The 27168-nt window shown below is 53.1% G+C and overlaps 2 protein-coding genes across 2 annotated transcripts; one reads left to right on the forward strand and one right to left on the reverse strand.

Moving 5' to 3' along the window:
* The first annotated feature begins 1723 nt into the window (after nt 1-1723).
* On the forward strand, nt 1724-13760 carry LOC132694349 (keratin, type II cuticular Hb5-like). Its single transcript, XM_078449187.2, has 9 exons — nt 1724-2212; nt 4905-5113; nt 6601-6661; nt 7252-7347; nt 8094-8258; nt 8494-8619; nt 9503-9723; nt 12182-12213; nt 12923-13760. The coding sequence occupies exons 1-9, from the start codon at nt 1790-1792 to the stop codon at nt 13072-13074; spliced, it is 1485 nt and encodes a 494-aa protein (XP_078305313.2). The 5' UTR covers nt 1724-1789; the 3' UTR covers nt 13075-13760.
* Nucleotides 13761-18480: 4720 nt separating this feature from the next.
* Nucleotides 18481-26375, reverse strand: LOC132694347 (keratin, type II cuticular Hb5). The gene is made up of 9 exons (XM_060657541.3): nt 25905-26375; nt 23460-23668; nt 22826-22886; nt 22602-22697; nt 21724-21888; nt 21336-21461; nt 20692-20912; nt 19942-19973; nt 18481-19505 (listed from the first exon to the last, which is right to left on the reverse strand). Exons 1-9 carry the CDS (start codon nt 26322-26324, stop codon nt 19312-19314), a joined length of 1524 nt encoding a protein of 507 aa, XP_060513524.1. The 5' UTR covers nt 26325-26375; the 3' UTR covers nt 18481-19311.
* Between the last annotated feature and the right edge of the window lie 793 nt (nt 26376-27168).

Consider the following 27168-nt stretch of genomic DNA (forward strand, 5'->3'; position numbering starts at 1 on the left):
TTCCCACCTGTTAGGGTTAGCATGGGAGCCGTGCTTCGGGGGCCACAAGAGCAAAAGCGTAGAGCAAGTTGTTTCTGCAGGAGTGCAGTTTGTGGGGTGTCTCCCCCGGCTCACCCCAGACTTGGTTCCCCCTTGGAGCTCTGTCCTCCAGATTCAGAAACAGGTCCTCATCTCAGACCGGTGCTCCCTCTGGATTCATCCTTATACTCCTTACCTCGAGTGCGATTCTGTCCTCTGTGTCTTCCTGGTGTGAGGTGCGTGTGTATGTGTGTGTGTGTGAGAGAGAGAGAGAGAGAGAGAGAGAGAGAGAGAGAGAGAGTGCGGAAAGACCCTTCCCATTCTTTCTGGCTCTGTTTGGCTCTTTTCTTATGTCCCCTCGCCAAGCCTGTTCCCCCAAGAGGGAGTTCTGGAAGATGACTCCTCGTTCTGGTCCTTGTGCACAGAGATTCTCTGTAATGAGAGCTTTACTCCAAGGACTGGGTTGCTGGGGGTTTGGGTATCATGATAGTCGGGGCTGCAGGCAGGGGTTTTCCCCTTTGGGTCCCATTTCCATCCTGCTGTTCTGGGGTGTCACAGGGAAAGCATCCTGTACGATCGGGGTGGGAGGCTGGGGGTGAGCAGTCTTGGCTGATGGCTCAGTTTTGCAAAGGACCTGAGGAACTGGGTATTTGTCTCGTCACCAGGCCTGCGGTGGTGGCTGTCCCCGGCACCTCTGCTTCTATTCTCTCTGCCACATGTCGCCATCCTCTAGGACCTGCCTCGGGTCTCGCCTCCTTGTGACATTCCACCTGCCATGAGTGGCCCTCCTCAATCCTCAGCATTCCTTTTACACGATCACTTGTCTTTCCCCCTCTTGCCATGGATCTTTCCTGCCTCTGTCTGGGGTCCCCATGAGACCCAGGTTCTTCAAGAGCGAGCTCTGTCCACCGAGCTTTATTTCCCTCGGCATCTGAATTAGGGCCTCGCTCTGGTGGGGCCTCAGCACTGGCCTGTGAATGGAGGCACCTCCTCCAGGACAGCCCCCGGGCCTGGCGTACAGGAGGCTCAATCACTATTTGTGGACCAGATGAGGAAGCTGTCCAGATACTGGCCATTCCTTCCTGGGTCCAGTCTATTCAATTCAAGCCGTGCTTCCCAGGGACCTACTATGTGTCAGTTACCATGAAGGCTATCAAAGTAGAGAAGACGTGCTTTCTGAATCAAGGAGGCTGTACCGACCCCAGTCACTCTACTGTCAGACAGAATGTAGGAAAAGCAGGTGCAGGGAAGGCTTGAAGGGTTCACTCTACTTGTACTCACCCTGGAAAGATGAGCCAGGCATCCTTGCAGCCTTAGGGGGGAAAACACGTGATCTGCCTGCAAGGACGGGCCCGTGGGACCTTATGGGACATGGGACCCTTCGAGTCTCAGGAATGTGCTGGCCCAAGCCTCCACTTGCCCCTGTGGGATAATGATCCCAGGTGGACTCACAGGGTGGGAGGGGAATTAGGGGCCAAATAGATATGTCTAGGCCTGTGGGGTTGCAAAGGCAGGGGACAGGTTTATTGTGATGCAGGGTCTCCCTGAGATGCTCATTAAAGGAGACAAGTTTCAGCTTTCCTTCTCCGTCTGCCTAGCGGGAGATTCCCACGCTCATAAATAGCTTTAATAACTTTCTCCTGCCTTTTATGTTGTTGGGAGGCCCATCGTCTGCCCGATAAAAAGGCAGGGGCACGGACAGGTCTCCAGCGTGAGACCTGTGTGCTTCGGGCCTCTCCATTTTCCCTGCACTGCCCTGCACCGCGGAGGCATGGCCAGCCGTCCCCACCGCATCCGCTCCGGCTATGGGGTCAGGAACTTCAGCTCCTGCTCTGCCGTCCTGCCCAAGCCGTCGGCCCACAGCTGCTCCAGTGCCATGGCCTACCGCGGGGGCAGTCCTGGGGGGCCCGGCTACAGGCGCCTCGGGGGCTTTGGCAGCCGGAGCCTGTGCGCAGTGGGGTCCCCGCAGATGGCGGTGAGCTGTGGATGGCCCCTGCGCAGCGGGGGCAGCTTTGGTTACCGCGTAGGGGGCCTTTGTGGACCCAGCCCGCCCTGCATCACCAGCGTGTCGGTCAACGAGAGCCTCCTCACGCCCCTCAACCTGGAGCTTGACCCGAATGCGCAGTGCGTCAAGCACCAGGAAAAGGAGCAGATCAAGTGCCTGAACAACAAGTTTGCTGCCTTCATTGACAAGGTGGGTCTGTGGGCTGCTCCCTGGGGCTGTGGCACAGGAAGGGGCGAGGGACTTGGAACCCAATCACCAGCCGTCTTCACGTTCTCTTAGTCCCAGGCCTGCAACCCATCAGCACGTGGCCTTGGGAGCATGACTGAATCGGGCTCTTGGTTTTCAAACGCTACCAGGAGAGTCAAACACAACGATGAATGTGAAACCAGACAGAACGGGAAGTTTATTGAGGCGGCTTCCCTGCCCAGCAAGAGCTGCGTGTGTGTCTGTGGCTCCATCTTCGGGATCTCAGCCATCACCCCGTGAGAGGGGGGGTGGGTGGGGTGGGATGTCTGCTTAGGTTTGTGTGGAAGTGCCGCCCTCCCCAGGGTGAAAGGATCCAGGATGAGGAGGGGCCAGAAGCTCCTTGCCTGCTCCTTCTAGTAGGAAGGTTGTGAGTTCCCGGGATTTCTGCCCCAGGCGCTTTTCCCCACCCAACGTTACACAGATTAAACACAGTGAGTTGAGAAACTTAAGGGGGCAGCCCCTGGAGGGGCTGTTGAATTGCACTCTTCAGATGCTGGGGTCTCTGAGCCCACCTTCTGGTTGGACGCATAGCTCTGGTGTCCTCTAGCTCAGTGGCACCCCCTCGGTGAGCCTCTCTGGGGGAGGACAGCCCCTGAAGTCCAGGAGAGGAAAGGGTCCCCTTCTAGGGCTGAGTGCTGTGCGCATCTACATCAAGGGTCTTTGTAAGTGGACACACACAAGAGTGACGGTACATGGAGGCCTTTATCTCTGATAAGAGCCACCATCAGAAATAAGCATCTCTGCAAGCGAAGGTGCTGTCCATTATTCTTTTTCTTTTTAATGTTCGTTTATTTTTGAGAGAGCGCCAGCAGGGGAGGGGCAGAGAGAGAAGGGGACAGAGAATCTGAAGCGGGCCCTGCGCTGTCAGCAGCGCCCCGACGCAGGGCTCGAACTCACGAACCACGTGATCATGACCTGAGCTGGAGTCAGATGCTCAACCGACTGAGCCACCCGGGCGCCCCTGGACACCTACTCTTCACATGCTGCTGGCTCGTCCCTTCCGCCAGCACATCGTGTGGGTCATTCATTATGCAAGGACACCCACCAAGGGCGGCAGGATGAGGTTGAAATCCAGCCCATGCTCGGCTCACTGGGCTGTGTGCCCTGGAAGGAGGCTGTGTCTGCCTGGAGTGGCCCCTTTGCCTAATTTGCTTGAAAGCACAGTAAGGTCCCCGAACATGCAAGGACCTTTGCACGTAGCCTTTTGGACAGCACACAGGTATGCAGTCTGTGTGAGCAGTCAGTTCCGGTCCGAGATCCAGATTCTTGCCTGAAATTATTCAGTTATTAAACCTCGGCAACAAATCACATTTCTATGACACGGTTTGCGGGCCAAGTAAAACGTGCCTGCAGGGCAGAAAGAGCCTGGGGCCTGCCAGGGGACATTGCTGATGCATTTCCACTGCCTCGGTTTACAATGAGGCTCCGGGAGAGTGGGGCACAGGGGCCCGGTTGGTGGCAGAGTCAGGCAGGGGAAGGTCTCCTCATTCCCCATCCAGGGTCCCTGGGATGGGCTCTCCTGCCCCAGGATCAGAGTGAGGGAGAGTCGTGGTGTGTGCGTTTTTAAATCACTGGCATAAAAATGCCCACAAACTTAGTGGCTTAAAACAACACAAATTTCTTATCTCATGAGGTCAAAACCAAGGTGTTGGCATAGCTGCATTTCTCTCTGGAGGCCGTAGGAGAGACCTGTTTTCAGGGACACGCACGCTTTTGGCAGAATTGCGTTCTGTGTGATGGTAGGACTGAGGTCCCTGTTCCCTTGCTGGCTGGCTGGCTGGCTGGAGCTCCTTCTCAGTTTCTGGAGGCCACTGGCATTCCTTGACTCAGGCTCCTTCTCCCTCCACCTCCAAAGCCGGTGATCGTGGCCAAGGCTGCCTCAGGTTTTAAGTCTCTCCTCCACCTCTTCCTTCTGTGCACCTCTCCACTCTTCTGCCTTCTTCTTCCACTTTATTTAAAAGCTTTAAAAAAATGTTTATTATTTATTTTTTGAGAGAGGGAGACAGAGCGCAAGCAGGAGAGGGCAGAGAGAGAGAGGGAGACACAGAATCTGAAGCAGGGTTCAGGCTCTGAGCTGTCAGCAGAGAGCCTGGCACGGGGCTCGAACTCACAAACCACAAGATTATGACCTGAGTGGAAGCCGGATGCTCAACTGACTGAGCCACCCAGGCGCCCCCTTCCTCTCCCACTTTAAAAGGCCCATTATGACACCTTGGGGCCACCTGGATAATTCCAGATCTCCTGATCTTCAGTGCCATAACCTACATTCCACCTGCAGGGTCCCTTTTGCCACATAACATAACAGATTCACAGGTTCCAGGGATTAGGACGTGAACATCTTTGAAGAGCCATTTTTGGCCCACCACACACGGTCGAGAGTGTTTTTGCAAGATCAGATGTTACTTCATTCTGTGCAGAATAAATACCGCAAATAAATTGTGTGCTCTAGTGGGAGAGGGGGATAGGGTGAGGGAACATTCCTGGGGGAACAGCCGTGACCTGCACTTTCAGACTTTGCCAAATGATTTGGCCTTTGGGGGAAGGTCACAGCCTGCTGCGGGTCAGAGATCATCCCCAAGGGCAGAGAGGGCTCAGGGCTCCCCCTGAGTCTCTTTCCTCCACCCTGGGCCGGCAGGTGCGCTTCCTGGAGCAGCAGAACAAGCTTCTGGAGACCAAGTGGCAGTTCTACCAGAACCGCAAGTGCTGCGAGAGCAACCTGGAGCCCCTGTTCGAGGGCTACATCGAGACGCTGAGGCGGGAGGCCGAGTGCGTGGAGGCCGACAGCGGGAGGCTGGCCTCGGAGCTCAACCACGTGCAGGAGGTGCTGGAGGGCTACAAGAAGAAGTGAGTGCGGCCGGGCTGGGGGTGGTTATGGGTGTGGGGTAGGTCTTGGCTGGGTCCACACCACTCTACCAGAGGTGGGGATGGCTGAAGGTCAGGGCCAGCCCAGGCTACCTCTCTGATGGTTCTGTTTTCTCAGTCTGCTCTATCTGGTCTCAGCTCCCAGCTCTTGTAGCCCTATCCTGGGAAATGGGGAGAGAGCTGGGGAGAAGAGGTAGTCCCAGCCTGGGAGGGTAGGACACACATCCAGGGCACACAGTGGCCTAGAGACACAGAGAGAGGAACAACAACGGAATGGGAAGAGAGAGGTCAACAGACTGGAGGAAAGAACTTGGGAATAGTCAGCACTAGGATGTGGGGAGAGGAAAGGTCCCTGGGGAGGTATCTCCAAGATGATCCGGCCAATGCCATTCAAGATAGCCAATAAGTTTGGAGAAGTCGTTTATTCACTCTGTGGATAAATCACCAGGCTCTTGTTCTGCAAGGCTCTGCAATTCAAAGGCCCGCGTCAATCTTCCCTTGTAACCTGACTTGTTTAGGTTGGCCATTGCCTAGTTTAAACTCACCGGGTCACTGACACCTTGCTCCTCTTTCCCTGTTGATAGGGATGGAGAGAAAGGTGATCCTGATATAATCTGTCCTGATCATTCTAATTGGAAGTAACCGGAATTCGGATCTTGGGAGATCGGGTGTTACCATCCAGATGGACCCAGCAATGGGTTTACACTTTCCTTGGGGGGATGCAAATGCAGACACAATTCTGTTTGCAGGTGTCAAGGCCTGTCTCCCAGTCTGGGGGGGTGTGAGGGCCAGTAATTACATAGCCCAGAGTTTATAGCAGCCCAAATTACTCTGTCATTAAAAAGTCGTGAAAATCATGCTATGAGGACTCTGGTCATCCCTGTGGGCTGGGCGGGGCTGCTGCAGGAATGACCTCATGGGCAGGCACAAGAGAATGTGCCAGGTGGTGCAGGAGGGCTGTGGAAATGCACCCCCCCCCCCCCCACAGCCAGGGCATAATGGGGTGCTTCCAGGATTTCAAGTCCTTGAGTATTGGGGGAAGGGAAGAGAACATCACAGGGATGGTTTCATGGAGCTTTACGTTTTGTACAATTTTCGGGTTGAAAGACACCCCCCCGTCCCCTGGAGCATCTCTCTTTTGCTCATCCCACAAATATTTCCAGCATGCCTTATTGCACATCAGGCAATGTAGCCCAAGATGCAGAGAGATTAAATGGCTTGCCTGACGTTTTCCAGAAACTTCAGTCCAAGCTTGGACCAGAAACCAGAGGCTTGAACTTCATGTCCAGTGTCCTTTTGGTGGGTTCTTCGTGACTGCAAAATAGAAGTCCAGAGAGGCCAAGCCTCTTTCCCCAAAGCACACAGCAAGTCAAGGGCAGAACTAAGGAGTCTTGAAAAGCTAGGGCTTGGTTGGCCCACCCAAAGCCTTCATCCCCAAGGGCCTCTCCATCTGTGCTCTCTCTCCTCAGGTATGAAGAAGAAGTGGCCCTCAGGACCACAGCTGAGAATGAGTTTGTGGTGCTGAAGAAGGTGAGTGAGTCCTCCCACATGGGGAAGAGTGAAATCTTAGATGCTGGACCTCTGAGACTAGCAACTTGCCAAGTTTGCGGCAGTCCAGTTGTGGTGGCCAGGCACTCGGCTCCCCTGACCAATGGGGGCCACTTGGTTGGCAATGCCCATATGAGAGGGAAACTGATTAAGTGACCACTGTGGCTAATCAGCCAGACAGCAGCTTGGTGAGACCTCGGGCCCGAGAGTCAGCTACTTGGATGCTGCCCAGCCTGGGTGCCAAGGACGGCCTGTGGGTGGGGCACACTCATGGCTCTGTGGCCACCACGTGGTCATGCTCCATGGGCCAATCTAACTTAGTAGTAGCAGCCTGGCATTTTGGGCTGTGATATTAGGCTACTCGCTTCAGGAAGGTCTCTAATTCTGGAGGAAAGAGAAAAAATCTGTCGAGGTCAGACTTCTCTCTACTCCCTATTTGAGGTGGCCCCATGGATGTTTCTGTGATAGGAGAAGAGTGGGACAGAACATAGCCTCGGGGCCCCATATAGAGGGCAAAGGTCCAGGGGCCCTGAGTGACCCTTGTTCCACCCTTTCCCATGTGTGTCCACCAGGACATAGACTGTGCCTACCTGCGCAAGGCTGACCTGGAGGCAAATGTGGAGGCACTAAGGGAGGAGATGGGCTTCCTACAGGCCCTCTATGAGGAGGTGAGTCTCTCCCCTTCTCCAGAAGAGCAAGCGAGGGAGGAGAGGGCAGAGGGTTTTTTGAGTTGTGGGCTGTCTTGGTCCTTTGGCTTTAGAAAGTATTGTCCATCCCTAACACTTTTAGAACCTAAACATCCTTTCCTTCTGTGATCAGAGGAGATTTTTCTCTTGCTTAGGCCTCCTTTCAAAATGGAAATGGGTGATTCCCTTCCTTTAAAATTATTTGTGGGGTGCCTGGGTGGCTCAGTCCGTTGAGCATCCTCTTGATTTTGGCTCAGGTCATGATGTCATGGTTGTGGGATCGAGTACCACGTCAGGCTCTGCACTGGGTGTGGAGCCTGCTTGGGATTCTCTCTCTCCCTCTGCCCCTACCCCATTTGCACACTCTCTCTCTTTTTCTCTCTCCCCCCCCCCCCAAAAAAAAACCCACACAGATGATTTGAAGGACTGTGATTCATTGCCTATCTACACAGCACAGCATGAAGTGGAGATATGACAATATAGGTGTGGGTATATAGATGTAATAATATCTTATTAATTCAGGTAGTGTGAAAAGTTCATTAGAAAACCCAGCACTCTAAATCTGTCCATTGTCTGGTTGATTAGATTTATGCAGATAGCTAGAGCTGCACTTCTGGAATTCTCCAATTTTATTTCCTAAAGCTTCAGGTGGGGATGGTTTTTTACCTACAGCAATGGGAATCAGAGGGGGATTTGGAGCTGAGGGCACTGGTTGCTGTCTCTTACAGGAAATCTACCTCCTTCAGTCACAAATCTCTGACACCTCGGTGGTTGTCAAAATGGACAACAGCCGGGAGCTCAACATGGACTCAGTGGTGGCCGAGATCAAGGCTCAGTATGACGACATCGCCAGCCGCAGCCGGGCTGAGGCCGAGTCCTGGTACCAAACCAAGGTGAACTGGAGGGCCGAGCTGCCCTTTGGGCAGGGAAGATAGCCAGAACCTGAAGCTTCTCTGGGAAATGCACCCATGCATTCAGAGGGGCTCCATCACAGGCCCAAGCAGAGCAGGGGTAGGAGATGGGACCACTGTAGAACAGCAGGCTGGCTCTTCATAGTGACGACCCAGCACCCCTCCAGCAATGTCACAACCATTGGCTGGTCCTGAATGTTTGTCTCCCAACCCACAGTGCGAGGAGATGAAGGCCACGGTGAGCCAGCAGGGCGAGAACCTCCGCAGAACCAAGGATGAGCTCAATGAGCTGAACCGCATGATCCAGAGGCTGACGGCAGAGGTGGAGAATGCCAAGCAGCAGGTCAGGGGGTGCTGAGACCTTGCTCGGTGTACCTGCTGTTTCTGACCTGTTCTCCTGCTGCTTCTGATCTGTTCTCCTGCTGCTTCTGATCTGTTCTCCTGCTGCTTCTGATCTGCTTTCTGCTTTCCTCCTGCCTTGAGGGGCTGCTGCTGTCTTTGGAGAGGCTTATATTTTAACCACCTGCATCTGAAGGACCGACAAGCACTGTTTGCACAGAGCATTGTGGGGGAGGGTTGGTCTGTCTACCTTCTCTGAATTCTGCTCCTATTTCCCTTTATATCCCTCCAAGGTTTCTTTCCTTTAAACATACATTAGGCAATGCGGTCTAGTGCAGGTTGTGTTCTGCTGGCTCTCCCTCCACCTCTCCAGATGGATTTGAGGTGCACAGACCTGACCTGGTCCCACGCCACTCTGTTCACAGTGCACGCTAGCACCGTCTGTGCATCTCTGTAATTGAACATGGCTTGTCTCTCATTCCATTCCCCACAACCTCTCTGAGTCTCAATTTCTTCATCTGTTTAATGGGAAATAACTGTGCCTGTTCTGACACGCTCAGAGTAACTGGAAGCAGATAGGCAACATCTGTGAAAGTGCCTTGTAAACCAACAATGGTAAACAAGTGTAAGATACTATCACTAATTATTATCAGTCCTGTTCCAGCACTAGCATTTCCTCCCTCTAATGGCTCACTGGGGACTTGAGTTTTACAATAAAATTAAGAGGCACATACATGGAGGAAGAAAGCTCCAAAGGGCCATTATTTTCCTGCCTAGTTAATTTGCAAGTGGACCATTTGGAATAGAGGTGAAATAGGTTGATGGAGGCCACTGGGGACCCACTAGGTCCCCTTCTCAAGCTTCTCCCCTTCTTCCCTCCCTGACAGCGGTGCAGGCTGGAGGGCGCCGTGGCTGAGGCAGAGCAGCAGGGCGAGGCAGCCCTCGGTGATGCCAAATGCAAGCTGGCGGGGCTGGAGGCCGCCCTTCAGAAGGCCAAGCAGGACATGGCCTGTCTGCTCAAGGAGTACCAGGAGGTGATGAACTCCAAACTGGGCCTGGACGTGGAGATCGCCACTTACAGAAAGCTGCTGGAGGGCGAGGAGAGCCGGTGAGGACAGGGCTTAGGGTCTCTTCACATCCCCACTCAGGGCTGGAGGACTGCCTCAACAGACTATCATCCTCCAGGCAGAGAGTGTTCAAACTGGGAAAGACTCCAGAAAGACTCTAGAAATCAAGAAGTCTAACCATTTTCCCATTTTCAGATGGGGAAACCGAGGCCTAAAGAGGGGAAGGAACTTGTTCAAGGTGACAGCTAGGTAGTGGCTATGCTAAAATTACCATCTCCGGTGATTTTTTCCCTCCCACACTGCCCCTCCTGATGCAACTAAGCTCATTCCAAGGCAACTACTTTACCCTGTTGACTGGAAAGGGGTTTCTGCAATCACATCACAGTGGATTGTAAAAGCTGGAATCATTCAGAGGATTTGCTAAAGGCCATTTGACTTGGCGTGTACAGACAAGGAACCCTATAGTCTCATGTTCAGGAGCAGCAGATAGAAATGACCAGCACAGGGTCCTTGCTTAGTAGGGAAAGGCAGGGGCAGCATAAATCGGGCTCTGCTGACAGTTTGAGCCAAGAACTGGGGCAAGTGAAGTCAGCAAGGGAAGGAGCAGTGTGGATTTACACCTGGGGTAGTGACGAGCATTTAGCCTGGAGGTAGCCACATCGTTACTGCCTCCTAGCTGGGTCCCATCATGGGGGAGCAAGCTAGACTGGGGGGGAGGACAGTTGCATAGAAAGGTTAAGATCACAGGTTGTGAGCCATCTAGACCACCTGGATTCACATCCCAGCTCTACCACTTACTAGCTCTGAACCTCTGGGCCTCAGCGTCCCGATCTGTACAACAGATAATCATAAAACCCAGCACTTTATGCTGTTGCAAGGATTAAATGAGTTAGTGTGAATGGAAATCACCAGTAGGGGCAGGTTACGGTCAGAACAAGAATCTCTCTATCCAGGGTAGCCAGGCAGGGCTGTACCACGGAAAGGCTCCTTACTGACCAGGTTAGCATTAGAAATCTGACGTGTGTCGCCCCCTAGGCAGCTGGCCATGCTGCTGGATTTGTGCCACGCTTGACCAAAGCAGGTAAACTCTTCTGTCCATTTCCTCAGGACTCTGGGTGAAGCCACCAGATTGATCTCCTCCTTTTACACTTAAGCCTCTGGCCCACTCATCAACATTCAGTAAGGCACTCAGCATTTGTGCTGTGAAACTTACGTTCATCATCATCATCATCATCATCATCATCACTGATGTATTAAGAACTCAATTCTATAACGCATGAGGCACTGTCTCCAACACATGAGATTTTACAAGATGGTTGGGTGTATGGAGCTTTGCATATTGTGGCCACTGACCTTTTGACAGATCTTTTCTTCTTGGCATTTAACAAGTGTAATTGGATTACCCAAGTAACCCTCACTGCAGAAAACACAGAAAATGAGAAAACAAAGCAGCCGTAATCACTCAACTTGGTGACAGCTGCTGCCAGCATTGTGGAGCAACAGGCGCCATGATGGGCATTGGCTAGAATCTTCTGGAAGGGCACAGTTCCAAGGCTGTGGCAGGGTCAGATTCACGTGGTGGGAGAGTGAGCCCAAAGCATAGATCCTTACTGAAAAGCTGTAGTATGTTGAAGTGCTCAGTCGGGCAGAAGGAATCAGATTGGAGATTTACTGGAGGAGATGGTTTGAAGCTGGGGGATAAAAAAAGAAGGTGATGTAGAAGAGAAAGTGCAGGTGGGCGTGAGGGAGGAGGGACCCATGGCAGTGATGTAAATGTCTCATCATCAATGAGATGTTCATAATGTTAGTAGCAAACACAGTGGATTTACTGTGTGCCAGGCTCTACCTGTAGGCACTTTGCAATGTAGAGCTTGCAACAGTGCTGGAAGGTGGGTATTATCATCCCATTTCATAAATGAGGAAACTGAGGTACAGAAAGCCTAGGTGATTTGTCCAAGGTCACCCAGCTAGTGATCTGGCTCAGCCAGATTTGCGCCCAGGACGCCAGGCTCTTGACCACCATTCCCTCCTGCCCCCTCTGCATGTATCAAGTCAGATAGATATCCGGGGTAGCATTTAAGCTCGTGGGATAAAAAAAATGGCTCAATTAGCATGCTAGGCAAGCTCTTTCCCACCTGAAGGTGTCCCAGTTAGGCAGTGGCTATTCCCATCACCTCTTTGGCCATGCTGGAACTTCCAGCCAGGGGACAAGGTGGATAACCCCACTGCACCCCACGTGTACCTTCCAGTACACCACATTTCCATGGCCAAGAAGCAAACAAGGCATATAAAGTGGTCTTTGGGTCCTGCAACCTAACATTCCCCTGTCCTTTTGGGGTCCCTGGGAGCAGTGGCAACACTGATGCTCTCTGTGGTAGGTGGGCAACACGTCCCCTCCCCTCAGCCCTGCTCTCTTCGCTCAGGATGGACCAGAACAGACCTGCCGCAAGAACAGAGGAACCCCATTCTAAATGTTCACTCTCTCTTTCTCTCCTGCAGCTTGTGTGAAGGCGTGGGCTCCGTCAATATCTGTAAGTTGTGTGCATGTGTGGGCATCGTTCTTTTGGGTGTTAATATTGGGTTGCATCTAATCGGTGACTGAATCTCTGTCTGTGGGGCACCGGGCAGGGGAGATGTGAGCTGAGGTCTCTGGGATCTGGACAAATGGATGGTCCAAAATATTTGGTCCCTACGTGGAGCCATCTGGAATATCCGTGAAGCATAAGTGAATGACTGGGGGAAATTCTGCCCCGCTGACTGGTTCTGCAAAAACAGCTCAAGTCTTTCAGTTACACACAGGATACTCTTCAAGTGGCACAATATTTCAATAGGAAGAAACATTTTTGATGTTTATTCTGACCGTTTGGGCCCACTTCAGGCAACTCTTTACCTTGAATAATCCAATGTGTACACAGTCCCTAGGCTAGGTATCTATCTGTTCTCATTTTTCCAGCAACCATGGTTCTAGATGATTCCTTCACTATGACCCATCAGTTTTTGCTCAAAGATTGTATAAACACATCTCAACATTAGTCTGGTTCAAGCAGAGTTAGGTGTCCAATTTGCTAACCACACTCCTTCAAGAAGCAGATGGCAATGGCTTTGGATTTGCCGATAGGTCTAAAGATTCATGATGCTGATCCCTCAGAAACATGAAAGTCAATCATTGGTGGCAAAAGGTTTTGGGTCATGTCGTGTCGGGGATGGAGGAGAATTCTGACCCAGTGTCTCCTCCCGCAGGTGTGAGCCGTTCCCAGGGTGGCGTGATCTGCGGTGACCTCAGTGCCACTGTCCCTCGTGGCCCAGGGGTTGTGGCTTCCAGCAGTGGTGCCCTCTGCTCCCCCTCTGTAGTGGGGGCCTGCTCCGGTGTGAGATCCGTGCGGTTTGCATAGTGGGCAGGGGACTCCGGCGGGTGCCCCCCTCTGATAGGGGCAGGGGTGGGGAGCAGGAGGGGAAAATCATTTCTCTCCCAGACCCCCATGCCTGTTTAGTAATTTCCCCTGGCTGGAACCCAGACTGTCTCTCCAGTTTTCTTCCTATTGCAGTTATGATTTACTCTTTGTGTGCCAACCCTGGGTGTTAACATTACTGCCACCTCTGTTAATTCCCCCTTCCCTGTGGTCCAGGAAAGGCGTGTAAAGGCTTTTTGATATAAGATGCTCAGCCGCTTTCTTCCCCAGCTAATTTCAGGTTAGCAAACATTTTACTAAGTCTGCTTACTAAGTACTGGCCGTGCGCCAGGCCCTCTGGGCAGGGAGCCAGGTAGGAGAATGGCGATGGGTAAGTGCACCTGTGCTTTGCCCCCGGATGAGGGGCGGGACATGTCACCTCAGCACTGAGGGAGCAAAGGGGAAGTGGACTAGGGGTCCGGGAGGCCCCTCACACTCTGAGAGATTGTGTGTTCCCAGAGAGACCCCCAGCTATTTGTATGCCAGGATGGAAAGATTGACTGAAGCTAACAGCTGAGGTGTTTATGGTTGGCAGTTTGGATTTTTTTTTCTCTTTTTTGTATTTGGGTGATTCCTGTTATGGCTCCTTCTTTCTTTGGGTGTGCGTGATTAAATATCGATGGCAACAAGTTTTCTCCCAGCAAACAAATTAATGTCTGCCTCCTTTGTGGTTTTCCCAGCCCCCTTCAAAGCCTTGACCTTTTCAACGCTTCTGCAAATGTGGTCCACAGACCACCACATACATCAGGGTCGCCGGGATGGGGGTGAGGGGTGGAGGGGACTTCTTAAATAAGCAGATCCTGGGCTCCATCCAGAACTCTTGAATCCGAAGTTCTAGGGATGAGCCCAGGAATATGAATTTAAACAAGCTCCCAGGTGATTTCTGTAGGAACTAAAGTTGAGAACCATTGGTTTGTGTGCGCAGACAGAAGAGGGTCAGATAATTCTGACCGAGGAGCTGACTTCCTCTCTGATTCTCACAGGATCAGAGTCATCTCTTTGCATTTCTCCTTTGACTTTGCCAAAAGGTCGGAGCCAATCTGAGTCACCCAGGCCTGGGTGGGGTGGAGGGAAAGCTAGAAGAGGGGAGGAGACAGGAGCCTTTATCCACAGGCACCTGCTAAGTGGCACACAGCGTATGTATTTCATTCATGGGTCATGTATATCATTTGATAGATAAGGAGGTTAAGGCCCAAAGAAGTGAAGCAACTTTACTAAGGTCACACAGCTAGTCCAGCATTCAAACTGAGGTTCAGGGAATGTCAAAGTTCATATTCATATTGCAATACTACACTGTCTTACCCCCAGTTGTTCCTTCAGACTAAGCATCTTGGCTTATTGCAACACTCCTGGAAGAGGCATTCTAACTGATCCTACTTGCTAGTCAGACCCTTCAGAAATAAGACATGAAGATGACTTAAAGGAACCCCCTGGAACCGTCTGTAAGAACAACTCTCATAGTCTGCTCTCCAAGAATCTTGGACAGATCTTATTATGGGGCAGTTAATAACAGGCTAATTATGTGGGGACCCAGAAATAAAATCCAGACCTCTGGTTAGAGGACATTTTCCCTGACGGCCTGAACGGGGCAATTGATTGGGGAACTCTGTCTCTGGCCTCTTCCTGAACTGACAGTCCCCAACAAGTCCCACCTGGGGAAGTCTGTTTGGAGTCCCTTCTGATGCAAGGGATGTCCCCCCTGATGATGTGGAGAGAGGGGTTTCTGATGGACAAGTTTCTTTCATTTGATTTATAGGAAAAATTCTACTTCTTTCACTTTATTTTATTTGGGATAAAAAAAAAAAAGATTTAAATACAGCCTGACTGGGCAGAAGATATTTTGCCATAAGAATATACACTTGATCTTAAGACATAGAAAAACCTTGGAGCAGTTCTCTGGGCAACGCAGTCCTTCTAATGCCTTCAGAGTCTGTCCTCTGGGACACATGTGGGCCCCGGAGAGGACCAAGATCTTTCTTAGTACATATATATATATGCTCCCCTAGCCTCTGCCTCCTGGCCTTGGAGCGTCCCACAGGGGCTGCCCCCTGGCACACCACGGTCTGGGGCCCACCAAGTTTGAGTGGAGGTAAAATCAGGTTCAAAGGGCCACTAGATCTGCTCTGAGGAGGAAAAGGAGTCCCAAGTGGCAGAACAGGGGGTGGGAGCAGGGGTCTGCCTTTCCTTTCTGGTGGTGGTGGTGGAGGCCTGTGTACACATTTTCGTGTCCCTGGTGTTTTCTCCATTAAAAAAAAATTTTTTTTAATGTTTATTTATTTTTGAGAGAGAGACAGAGTGTGAGTGGGGGAGGGGCAGAGAGAGCCGGAGACACAGAATCCGAAGCAGGCTCCAAGGCTCCGAGCTGCCAGCACAGAGCTCAAGGTGGGGCTTGAACCCATGAACCATGAGATCATGATCTGAGCTGAAGTCGGACCCTTAACCGACAGAGCCACCCAGATGCCCCTGTTTTCTCCATTTTTTTTAATGCGAAAGCTCATTCTTCTGAGTGCTGCCTCTATCCCGCTCCATCCCCTGGCTTCTCACCTCCCACCTCTCAATGCCCCCATCCAACAGCACCAAGAGAGGAAGAGTGGGCCTGTTGGGGGACCCTTTGGTTTTTGAACAAAGTGGAAGTAGGCAGGGATCTCCAGGGGGCCCAAAGGGGGTGTGGTGAGGGTTGGAGGAGGGGCAGCAAAGTGGTGTGAGGCACTTGTGAACTCAGCCTCTCCCCAGTGCAAGTCTCCCGACCCCAAGAGAGCAGAACCTCATTAGATGTCCTCGCTGCTCTAGTTTACAACGAACAAAACACTCAATACAGTGTCTTCTCAGAGTCCACGTTCCCAGAGCGTGGCAGTGGCATGCAGATGCGGACAGGGAGTAATTCCCTGATAGCCATTTCCAGTGTCCATTACAAAGACTGATACACTTAGCCATTTCCTTGATCACGTGGTGAATTTACATATCTCACTGTGTGTCTGTTCAGGTGAATGATAGCACTCATCTGTATTTCCTGGGATCCCAAAGACCAAAAGCAGGGAAGTTGGAGATACTGGGCTGGTGGAAGGAGCCGACCTGGGAGTGAGTGTTGTGAAGCAGGTGCAAGGGGAGGGTGTTTGAGACTGGGCAGAGGAGAGCGTGTGGCCTCAGAGAGCAAAGGAGAAACGCCAAAGCCCAAACTGACCTGACTTTTTTGGAAAGGACTATAATCCATACTTCCATCTTCCTTTGGAGATTCTTGTATTTTGTGTGTGGGGGGGCATTGACTATTTGAATAAGTGTAGAATACAAACAGAATGTCTGATTTTGGAGTTTCGAGGGGAAAGGAGCCCAGGAAAGAACTCTGGAATCACCTACATGGGCCAACTTTATTGTTTGGGCCACTCCCTCTGGAATTTACCTGATCTCTTGATTTCAGACCACTTGACTTCTCCTTAAAAAAATTTTTTTGGGGGTTGCCTGGGTGGCTCAGTCAGTTAAGCATCTGTCTTTGGCTCAGGTCATGATCTCAGGGTTCATGGGTTCAAGTCCCGCATCGGGCTCTTCACTGACAGCGCGGAGTCTGCTTCTGATCCTGTCTCCTTCTCTCTCTGCCCCTCCCACCTTCCCCCTCTCTCTCTCTCTCAAAAATAAAATAAACATTTAAAAGAGTTTCTTAATTTTTTTTCTAATAAAACTTTAATCCTTAGTTGCCCTGGGATTATATCCTTTGCTTTGTTCTTTTATCAGGATAGGGCTATGGGAGCCACAGAATCCTTTGAACTAGAGTTTGCTTGGCATTTTTGCTGTTGGTTGCAAGGGAAGGCTGGAGTGGGGAGGGGAGGTTTCATTCTTATAAGCACCGGCAGCTCTGGCTGGATGAGTCAGTTGACTGGTCTTTGCACACAAAGCACAGAAATTTATTAAAAAACTTGTTAATATCTCCCAGTTTGTGGTTGTTTGACTTTTTCAGTGCATAATGTCCTATTTTGGGGCTAATCAGATTTGGCACCTTGTTTATGCTTGTCCCAGACCTATAGTAACATCAAAGTGTTTTCCCCAAGCACAGACTCACTCGGGTAACCCAGAACCACAGGAGCTAACAGAACCAGCGAGGGCTCATCGCACAGTCCCCCGGGACTGATGCAGAAAGCATGGGGGCCACTTCCTTCCCGATGTCTCACTGAGACATGGCAGAGTTCACACTCAGGTTTTGATTTTCAGCTCCTGAGTTTTAACCTTTCCTGTGGATGAATGATGTGCCCTACATTGAACGTTGCCCTGTTGTGGTTATGAGCATGCCCTTGAGGCCCAGGGAGTGAAAGGAGGGAGGCCAGTGGGAAACTTGGAGGAGGCCTGCCCAGTGTCAGCGGGCAAACTTCAAATGGCAGCAGCCTGAGCACTCAGAAGGGACCAGCCGCCTGCTCAGTGGATCTGCAACCCTTTGGGTCTGAAGTGAGCATTCGTCAGAGCACACAGAGCCTCAACTTCTCCTCCCAGGGAAAGACTGGGGGGTGGAGGAGCAGAGGGACTGGCAGGTGGGTATGGTGATAGCCAATCTGTTTTCCTAATGGCGACATGGAAGTGAGTCCACGTGGCTTCTGCTCTATCAGCTGCCTGAGTTCATCCAACCATCCCTGGCCTGACATATCCTGGAGCCCCATCCTGGGACTTAGCTGGGGGTCAGAGCTAGGAGGAGATCCTTCCTGCCCTCAAGGAACTTTCACAGCTTGATCCAGTCTCCAGATACACGCAGTGACCTCCCTGGCCCTGAGCCACAAAGTCAGAACCAGACATCCTCGGAGTGGGAGACGGTGTGGGGCAGGGGTAGGAGGGTGGTGTGTGGGGGATGGAGGGTAGAAAGGGCGAGAGCAGAGAGCACTGGGCAAAGGGAGGAGAGGCGTGGGATGGCCTCTGTGTCCAGGTAGGATGGTCAGGGGTGGCTTAGAGGGTAGGCTTGTCTCTGCGGGATGGAGCTGGCATCTGGGAAGATTAGTACTGGGAAGGGCCAGCTTGCCCAGGGCTGAGGAGCAGGTGTGGAAAGAGGAGAAAGAGGGAGCCTGCGCTTAGCATAAGGATCACAAATGCATGCTGGGAAGTGGTTTGAACCAGGTGGCGGGAGGTGAGAACAATGAATTTGGGGTGGGATTCTGGCTGCTGGGGCCTGGTGGGTGGGGGCAGACAGCAAAAGGCCAAGGGGGGAGTTGGAGCTGTGGTCCAGGCCTGACTGGACTGAGGAGGAATGAGCTGGAATCAGCCTGTGGAAGCGGAGGAGAAGAGGCAAAATCACTGGAGGGCTAGGGAAACGTTGCTCTGGGGCTGGAAAGGATTGGCCCCCTGGAGACCGGGCTGTCTCACGGGTGGGGGTGGGGCGGAGTCACTGTCATTCGCAAGACTACATATTCTTGCATGGAAGCAGCATTTATTGAAACACAGGCTGAGACAACCCAGAAGGCAAGCACCCACAGACAGTCATAACAAGAGGGAGACTCAGGAAGTGGCCTCACCTTCTCCATCCCACTGGCTCTGCATTGGACAGACCCCCTCCTGCACCGGCAGGGGGAGATCTGGAACAACCTTGGAGTTTTCTTTGAAATGTATACAGGTGCAATGAATAGCAAGACCTGTCCCAAATCAAAAAGATTTCCCCTCTGTAATGGGCCCCTCAACTGGGAGGTCACCTGAGGAGTTTGGGTGGGACAGGTTAACCCGAAGAAGGCAGTCAGTTAGAGAGACAAGCAAAACTCAAAGGGAAATAACCCTTGGGGCAAGTGCTTCCCGCAGACCTCCCTGCCAGGAGGGGGTAGCTGCTGGGAGGGAGAACTTGGTCTCAGATTCTCAGGTTGTGGGACACTTGGCTGGATGTCAGGCTCACTCCTTGTCTCAGGGGAAGGTCAAGCTCCCATGAAGTCCAGCCACCCTGGGTGATTGGTAGTGTCCCATAGAGGTCGGAGAATAGTACCGGTGGTTTGGCCCCGGGTATTTTGGAATCAGATTGGAGGTATGGGAAGGGCTGGGAATGACTCTCTAACTGAAGGCCGGAGGAGAACCAGGAAACAACTCCCTAAAACGAGCAGGTGGCAGAGTGCGGCCGAGGGTCTTTCCCTCTGTAGGAACATGTGGAAGATTCCGGAAGCAAGCACACGATTTCCATTCACACACCATCCCGAGCTCCGGGGACGGGAACGCAGGCGGCCGGGGACTCTACGCAAAGCGGACAGACCGGCTGCTCCCGCAGCTGAAGCTGGCGGAGCGGGGCTGGCAGGGGGCACAGGAGTCGGGCGCCATCACCGTGATGCTGCCTCCGGTGGCCACAGGGCCAGAGGCAATCTGGCGCCCCGGGGTGGTGCTGCATGTGAGGCCCCCGCAGGAGACTCCGCCACGGGAGCTGCTGACGCCTGTGGGGACAGAGGGGACACAGAGGGTGAGTGGCCTGCCCTGACCTCACCAACCAAGGGACTTCCGCATAGCAGGAGCTTCCTCCTCCGGAAGGAAGTTTACTGGTTAATGACTGAGGTCCGGCTCCTCTCAGCATCTCAGTCCTTCTAGGGGGCTGGGACAGGGAGGAAGCGAGGACCCCTATCCAGAGGGGCAAAGCGAGGACCCCCATCCAGGACCCCCTTTTCCTGGGGGAGGACCCCCATTTCCATGGCCTGCAGTTCACATCGCCACCAGTTGAGGGCGCTCAATGCGTCCATCCCTAACTCCGGAGGAGCTCCCTAGTGAGGAGCCCGCGGAAGAGACAACCCCCTCCCTGTCGGGAAAGCATTCCAGGTTCAGCTTTGCCCGTTCACAAAGCCATTTTTTTTGGAGGATGTTCAAGGAGATACTTACAGACATTCACGGAGCCCACACCTTCACACAGCCTGTAGGGAAAGAAAACTTGGTGAGTACTGGACCCGGAGCTGGAGTCCTTGAGGCAGGGACAGAGAAGGCCCTCTTATGTCCGGATCCTGCCGCCCGAGAGGCAGGGAGGGCTCCCCATAGTCTACGTTTCGCAATCACCTTCTCTCTCTAACCGTTCTCTGAGCACAGAGACAAGGCCTTCTGATTTCCAGCAGAGGTGGGCGCCATGATGAACTCTGCCGGCTGCTGCCAGTCTGAGCGACCCCTCACCATTAGTGCTGGTCAGGCTCACAGGAAGGAGAGTCCAATCAAATGCAGCAGTGTGTGTGGAAGGGCTTTGTGCCAGTGAAGAGCTAGTACATACGGAGTGCATTGTCCTTATGGTGCCCAAGCCCCGTGTAGGAAGCTTCTGGAAAAATTGGGTTTGAGAGGCACGTGACTTGGCTACACGTCCTGCCTCTTGCACTTATTACCTGTGGCCATGAGGAAGTCACTGCACACTGAGCCTTATTTCCTCGTCTTTGGATGTGAAAAGTGACACCTACCTCATTGGATTGTGAAGATTACAAGGGGCACTTAGCATAGGCCGACGCATAGTAAGTGTCTGATAAATTATGACTATTCTCAAAGCTTGAGCTGTCCTAGCAGTGGGTAGAGATGTAGCTCACACTTGGGCTGAGGGAAGCCCCCTCCCAGGGGACCAGGGCCTCCTATGGGCCAGATCCTCCTTAGCCCTACCTGTGCTCCTCGCCCTCCAGCAGCCGCCTGTAGGTGGCGATCTCGATGTCCAGGCCCAGCTTGGAGTTCATCACCTCCTGGTACTCCTTGAGCAGGCAGGCCATGTCCTGCTTGGCCTTCTGCAGGGCGGCCTCCAGCTCGGCCAGCTTGCAGCGGGCGTCGCTCAGGGCCGCCTCGCCCTGCTGCTCTGCCTCGGCCACGGCGGCCTCCAGCTTGGCCCGCTATGAGGAAGGAGATGTGAGGGCAAGGATGAGACAGAGAAGGCACAGCTCGGCTCACCTGGACTGAGGGAGCAGGGGCAAGGAGAGCAGGGTCCAGAGAGAAGTTAGGTTAACTACGTACGACCAGGTATTTAATGAGACCTGGGACATGAGGAAGGAGATGGGAGCTTTCACCTTCTCTCCCTGGTGGTGGTTGCTGAGTGGCCAAGGGGAGGGGGGTGGTGACATCAGTGATATGGCTTCTCCCGCTTCAAGTGCTGTGTGATTTGCTTGGGTCTCTGCTTCCTCACAGGCACGCTGTGAGGCCTCATTTGGGCCAGGCTTTTGCCCTCCTGGGGGCAAGGTGCCTGGTGCTGCAGTCTGCCTGTTCAGACTGTGATCTACACCCCTCACCCCACCCCCCCCAACCCTCTCGTACCATACCTGACACTTGGCATTCTCGATTTCAGCGGTCAGCCTCTGGATCATGCGGTTCAGCTCGTTCATCTCCTCCTTGGTGCGGCGCAGGGTCTCCCCGTGCCGGATCACCGTGGCCTTCATCTCCTCGCACTGGGGGGAAGCAGAGGTGCTCCTGAGGCTCAGGATGGAGGTTCCCACCCATTCAGACACCACAGATGGTTGGGTAGGTTGTACAGTGCTCAGCCTGTGCAACTATACATGGCAGCCCTGCTCTGCCATCCAAACTGAGAGATGTCTGTCCTCTTACCATCCCTACAAATCAAAATCCCCAGACAGCAGAGGCCTTCTTTAAGATATATCTGGCAACCTGCCCACTGTCACGTCCAGAAGGCAGGTGTCCTCTGCCCCTCACCTTGCTGCGGTACCAGGACTCGGCCTCAGCCCGGCTGCGGCTGGCGATGTCATCGTACTGAGCCTTGATCTCGGCCACAACGCAGTCCATGTTCAGGTCCCGGCTGTTGTCCATCTTGACGATGACCGAGGTGTCTGAGATGTGGGCATGGAGAACCTGGAGCTCCTGGGGGCCAACAGTCAATGCGTTTGGGTCTGGTGCTTGGTCTGGGCCATGGGCTCCACCCTTAGGGGCAGTGTCCACTCTCTGGAGGGGGCACTGGTCATGCATGTTACATGACTCCTGCTCCACGTGCTTCCCTTTCCCCCCTACATTCACACACAGGTACGTCATAAAACAAGAAAGCTGGGAGGGGCCCCAAAGAGGAGCTGGGGACAGCCCCTGACTTAACAAATGGGAAAACTGAAGCCCAGCATGTGGAAAAGACCTGACTCAAAGTCACCCAGCTGGGTAGCTGGGGTTTGAATGCCGAGACCAGTGATCTGTCCATTCATTAAGACCCCTTCTCTAACCGGAGACCCACCCTGACCACCGCCACCCTCACATATGTACTTTCATATCCATGTACAGACTGACACGCCCCCAGACCAGCACACGGGCACACACTGCAACAACAACTCCACAGACGTGGAGAAGCCCAAGCATGCACACACTCTCCTCGGCCCTGAAACATGCGTGCCAGGCTCTCCCTGGGTACATACATACCCGTGTCTGTCACAGCCGTGCAACATGGCTCTCTCGGATGTGTGTGCATGTTCTCTCGTGCGTACATCACCCACATTGGGAAAACACGTGCACACGGTGCACTGTCTCCCCTCTTTCTCAGGTCCCCCACCTCCCCTCTACCTGCCCTGGCTGGTCGGTAGGGGCCCCCTTACCTCATCGTAGAGGCGCTTCAGGAAGCTAGACTCCTCCACCAACGCTTCCACATTGGCCTCCAGGTCTGATTTCCGCAGGTAGGCGCAGTCCACGTCCTGGTGGTGGAGGGAAAGGGAGGGCGTGTGTGTGTGGGAGGCCTCTGCGGTCAGTGTGGTGACCGTGCCCCGACGGAGGCTGGCCAGATGGGTCCCCTCCCTCCCTGCTCCATGATCAGCCCTCTCACCTTCTTCAGAACCACGAACTCGTTCTCTGCCGTGGCTCTCAGAGCCACCTCCTCTTCATACCTGGATTTGGGAGGGTAGAGAGGGGTCACAGCTGAGGGGTTGGGGCTTGGATACTATCCCAGCTTCCAGGCAAGCTCTTCCAGGGCTCAAAAGGGATTGTCCCTGTGAACGTTATCTTTTCCTTTCCATGGTCTAGTTTGTGCATTATTTCACTTGGGCTAGCCCTTGTCCCAGCCTGGCTCAATCCATCCCAGTCCTGCTGTGTCTGGGATGAGATCAGGGAATGCATACTCTGTTCCCTCTGTGAATCCTAGAGCCAAAGAGAGCCAGTGCCTTGGGCAGTGAGAACACAGAGCGAACATCATAACGCCAGCTGGGGTGGGTAGGAGCACAGAAAACTGTAGAACTCCATTGGGTTTCCTCTCCTCACTCCCCGTGAAAGCAGCTCTAAGCTCCACAGGGCCTCCAAGGTGTAGAGAGGGGCCAAAGAATCGGAAGAAACCCAGGCAGTCCCTTCCTCAGGTTCCAGACAGCCCCTGCTGCTAGACAGGCAGGATTCTTAAGCTGCTTCAACAAGGTTGAGGATGGAGCCTTCCTACTCTCCCTGTGTTCCCACAGCCCGGCCGCACTCACTTCTTCTTGTAGCCCTCCAGCACCTCCTGCACGTGGTTGAGCTCCGAGGCCAGCCTCCCGCTGTCGGCCTCCACGCACTCGGCCTCCCGCCTCAGCGTCTCGATGTAGCCATTGAACAGGGGCTCCATGTTGCTCTCACAGCAGCGCTGGTTCTGGTAGAACTGCCACTTGGTCTCCAGAAGCTTGTTCTGCTGCTCCAGGAAGCGCACCTGCCGCCCAGGGTGTGAGGATGGGATTCAGGGGGAACCCAGGAGGTGCCTGGTGCCCTGGCGATCTTTCTGCCCTTGGTCCGCACTGAATAGCCAGGGCCAGCCAAGGGCCAAGCATGGGGTTGAGTCTCTGTGACTCAAGGGGACCCGCTCCCGGCCTCCAGGAGGCACTGTGGGTATGGGGGAAAGCGCCCTGGGGCTTGAGGCCAGAGGTCTGGTTCAAGTCCAGGTCTGCCACTTTAAGTGGGCAGATCCTCTAACCTTTTGGGGCTTTGTTTTCTCATTTCTAAACCAGAGATGATAATAGTGCCTCCCTTAGAGTTGTAAAGACTGAACAAGTTAATACATGCAAAGTGCTTAGAACATTTTTGACACATGGTAAATGCTCAACTAATTTAACCATGACTATAATTAGCAGTTCCTCATTTATTAATTTATGCAACACTTATTGAAAGTTTAATGTGTGGTGCTAGGGCCCATGCTAAGATACACACACACACACACACACACACACACACACACACACATCTGTCTATATCTACAGTTGACCTGGAACAATGCAGGGGTTAGGGGCACTGACACCTCCCCTCACCGCCCCCACACAGTTGAAAATTTGCATATAACTTTTGACTCCCCTAAAACTTAACTACTCTTAGCCTCCTGTTTGATGGGAAGCCTTACTGATAATGTGAATAGTCGAGTAACATGTATTTTGTTTCTGTGTTAAATACTGTATTCTTCTGACAAAGTAAGCTAGAGATAACACGTTACTAAGAAAATCACAAGGAAGAGAAAATACATTTACAGCACTGCATTGTATTTATCAGAAAAAAATCCTCTTATAAGCGGATCTGTTCAATTCCGACCCGTGCTGTTCAAGAGTCAACTGTGTATGTATCTCTATCGGTCTCTACCTACCCGTCTATCAATTACATTCCATTCTCACAACCCTTCGGGAGGGGCAGATATTATAACCCTTCTAGTACAGATGGGGGACACTGGGATGCCTAGCTCATTGCCCCACAAAGGTAAGTGAGAGTCGGGGTCTGTTGTCTCTGGAGTCTCCTTTGCCTGCCCCACCATAGTATGCCTAAGAACTCCTCTAAACTGTCTCAGCTTCAATTTGATATTTAAAAAAAAAAAAAAAATGAAGGGGCATCTGCGTGGCTCAGTTGCTTAAGCATCCAACTCTTGGTTTCAACTCAGGTCATGATATCATGGTTTGTGGGCTCGAGCCCCACGTTGGGCTGTGTGCTGACAGTGCGGAGCCTGCTTGGGATTCTCTCTCTTTCCCTCTCTCTATGTCCCTCCCCTGCCTGAGCATGCTCTCTCTCTCAAAATAAACAAACATTAAGCAAAATGGAGATAATAATACCTACCCCACTGGGTCATTCTGAGGATGAACTAAACTCACTAAGATCCCCTGACTCCAACCCCAGAGCTGGGTCCCATCTATTCTGCCAGAGTGAGGCCGCATGGACAGAGGGGCCAGCACAAAGGGAGGGGCATGGGTGGCTTTCTTGGGAGGCAGCCTCATGGCATCTGTGGCGTTCCTCCCACCAGACTGGGTGCCCCTCTTCCACATTCCCAGCCTTCCATCCATGAAGGCGGCTGTGCCAACCTTGGCTGGTTAAGTGTCACACTCCCTCGTCCACTATCGTCCTGGGAGAATAATGCTAACAGCGAATGTTCATTGAGCACCTACTACATGCCAGCGTTTTTCAAGCACGAACCCATCAATGCTCACAACAAGCATGTGAGGCTGGTTCTGTTATACAGACAAGTCACAAGCCTGAGGTCTCACGCTGCCGAGAGGCAGAGCAAAGATAGGGAGGTGGTGTGGCTGCGAGCCGTGCCCCCGCCCCCACTTCCCCCGAGCTGCCTGGCGGGGAGCCATATGCCTTTTACTCTTTAACTCTCCCCCTTTTCTCCACTCTCGCAGCAGCCAGTGCCCAATCCAGTTTTGGGGGGGCACCTCTGATATTCCTGTGTTGTCTTGTCTCCAGAAGCACACACACACTTTAGATCACAGACTCCGTTTCTGGACCACACCGGGCCCTCGGTTGCACTTTGTTGGAATTAAGAGACAGAAACCGATCCTTTGCCTATGTTGGCCTGCAATTCTCTCCCTCTGTCTCAAACCTGGCTCCATGCTGTCTCCCCAACACACGGGGACCTTCCCGAGGGGAGGGCAGGCCAGGGCCTTCTCTGGATCATCATCCCAGGCCTCACTGACCTTGTCGATGAAGGCAGCGAACCGGTTGTTGAGACACTTGATCTGCTCCTTCTCCTCGTGCTTCACGCACTGCGCATTGGGGTCGATCTCCAGGTTGAGGGGCGTGAGGAGGCTCTCGTTGACCGACACGGTGGTGATGCAGGGCGGGCTGGGCCCGCACACGCCGCCGGAGCGGTAGCCGAAGCTGCGGCCGCAGGAACCGGCGCGGAAGCCGCCCACGGCCATGCGGGGCCCGCAGGAGCCCAGGTTGGAGAGGCTGCGGCTGCCGAAGCCCGTCAGCCCCCGGTAGCAGGACACCCCTCGGTAGGGTGCCGCGCTGATGCAGCAGCGGTTGCCAGTTTTGGGGGCCACAGCCGAGCAGGAGCTGAAGGTCCTGGTGACCCCACATCCTGAGTTGATCCGGTAGGAGCGGCAGGACATCGTGTGGGTCTGAGCAGAGGCTGAGTGCCGCGGGAATGAGCCAAGTCTTCGGTGCGCTGCTTAGGATCCTCTGGCCTCTCTGATCCTCCCTGGTCCTTTTATTGGTGGGGAGAGCTGGGGTTGGCTGCATAAAAGGAGTGAAAAGCCATTTTATGTTGTTTATTAGCTTGGGGAGTTTGCCAGCAACTCCCCAAAGACTCATCTTAAAGGTGAGCTCAGCGGCGACTCGGGGCCTCCGTAAAAGTATTGAAGATGTTATTAGGGACACTGTGTTTGCACTTTTCATCTTCAAAGCTCGTTTATGTACATTAAGTAATTAATTTTCTCTCAGTCTCAGATGGCCCCAACCCACACTTGGAGACGGATTTGAACTCCATAACTGTCTGAGGTGGCTGGCGTTGGGGTCGAGGCCGTGGCCGCTGTCTCAAGGCGGGGAGGTCTAGGGCCCCAGTTGGGGCGAGATCCCACGAATGCATTACCTCTGTCCTTCTGGGCTCCACGCAGGACACGTTCTCAAGTAAATCACTGTGATGGATTGGGCAAGTCGAACCCACCCAGGCGTGATTGGCTGGAACGTGGTTCAGATCTGTGGGACCGTTTTGACCATGCTCCCTGCAGGACAGAGGGCTAGAGCACATGGTCTCTTAGAACCTTCTGGATTCCGGCCCAGAGGCTCTGTTTCAGAGCCTTTGCTTCTCACCCAGCAATTTGCAAACCACTCAACTCTCAGTGGCCACAATAATGGCCATTTGGCAGATAATGGGGAACCTTCCCTCTTAGCCACTTTCTCCCAAGGGACGGCAAGGAGGGAAGAAGCCAATCCTGGGATAACCTGGCTTCTGCG

The sequence above is a fragment of the Panthera onca genome, chromosome B4 (genome assembly GCF_046562875.1).
Source record: "Panthera onca isolate mPanOnc1 chromosome B4, mPanOnc1 haplotype 2, whole genome shotgun sequence".
Classification (NCBI taxonomy): domain Eukaryota; kingdom Metazoa; phylum Chordata; class Mammalia; order Carnivora; family Felidae; genus Panthera; species Panthera onca.

What these genes read in the sequence shown, in the direction of transcription:
- LOC132694347 (XM_060657541.3), bottom strand. Translation starts at nt 26,324, where the DNA reads ATGTCCTGCCGCTCCTACCGGATCAACTCAGGATGTGGGGTCACCAGG. An exon ending in TCGCTGCCTTCATCGACAAG is followed by an intron (nt 23,669 to 25,904) that starts GTCAGTGAGGCC and finishes CCTGGGCGGCAG; the next exon opens with GTGCGCTTCCTGGAGCAGCA. An exon ending in TGTGGGCTCCGTGAATGTCT is followed by an intron (nt 19,506 to 19,941) that starts GTAAGTATCTCC and finishes CTGTCCCCACAG; the next exon opens with GCGTCAGCAGCTCCCGTGGC.
- LOC132694349 (XM_078449187.2), top strand. Translation starts at nt 1,790, where the DNA reads ATGGCCAGCCGTCCCCACCGCATCCGCTCCGGCTATGGGGTCAGGAAC. An exon ending in AGTCCTGGTACCAAACCAAG is followed by an intron (nt 8,259 to 8,493) that starts GTGAACTGGAGG and finishes CCCAACCCACAG; the next exon opens with TGCGAGGAGATGAAGGCCAC. An exon ending in TGGAGAATGCCAAGCAGCAG is followed by an intron (nt 8,620 to 9,502) that starts GTCAGGGGGTGC and finishes CCTCCCTGACAG; the next exon opens with CGGTGCAGGCTGGAGGGCGC.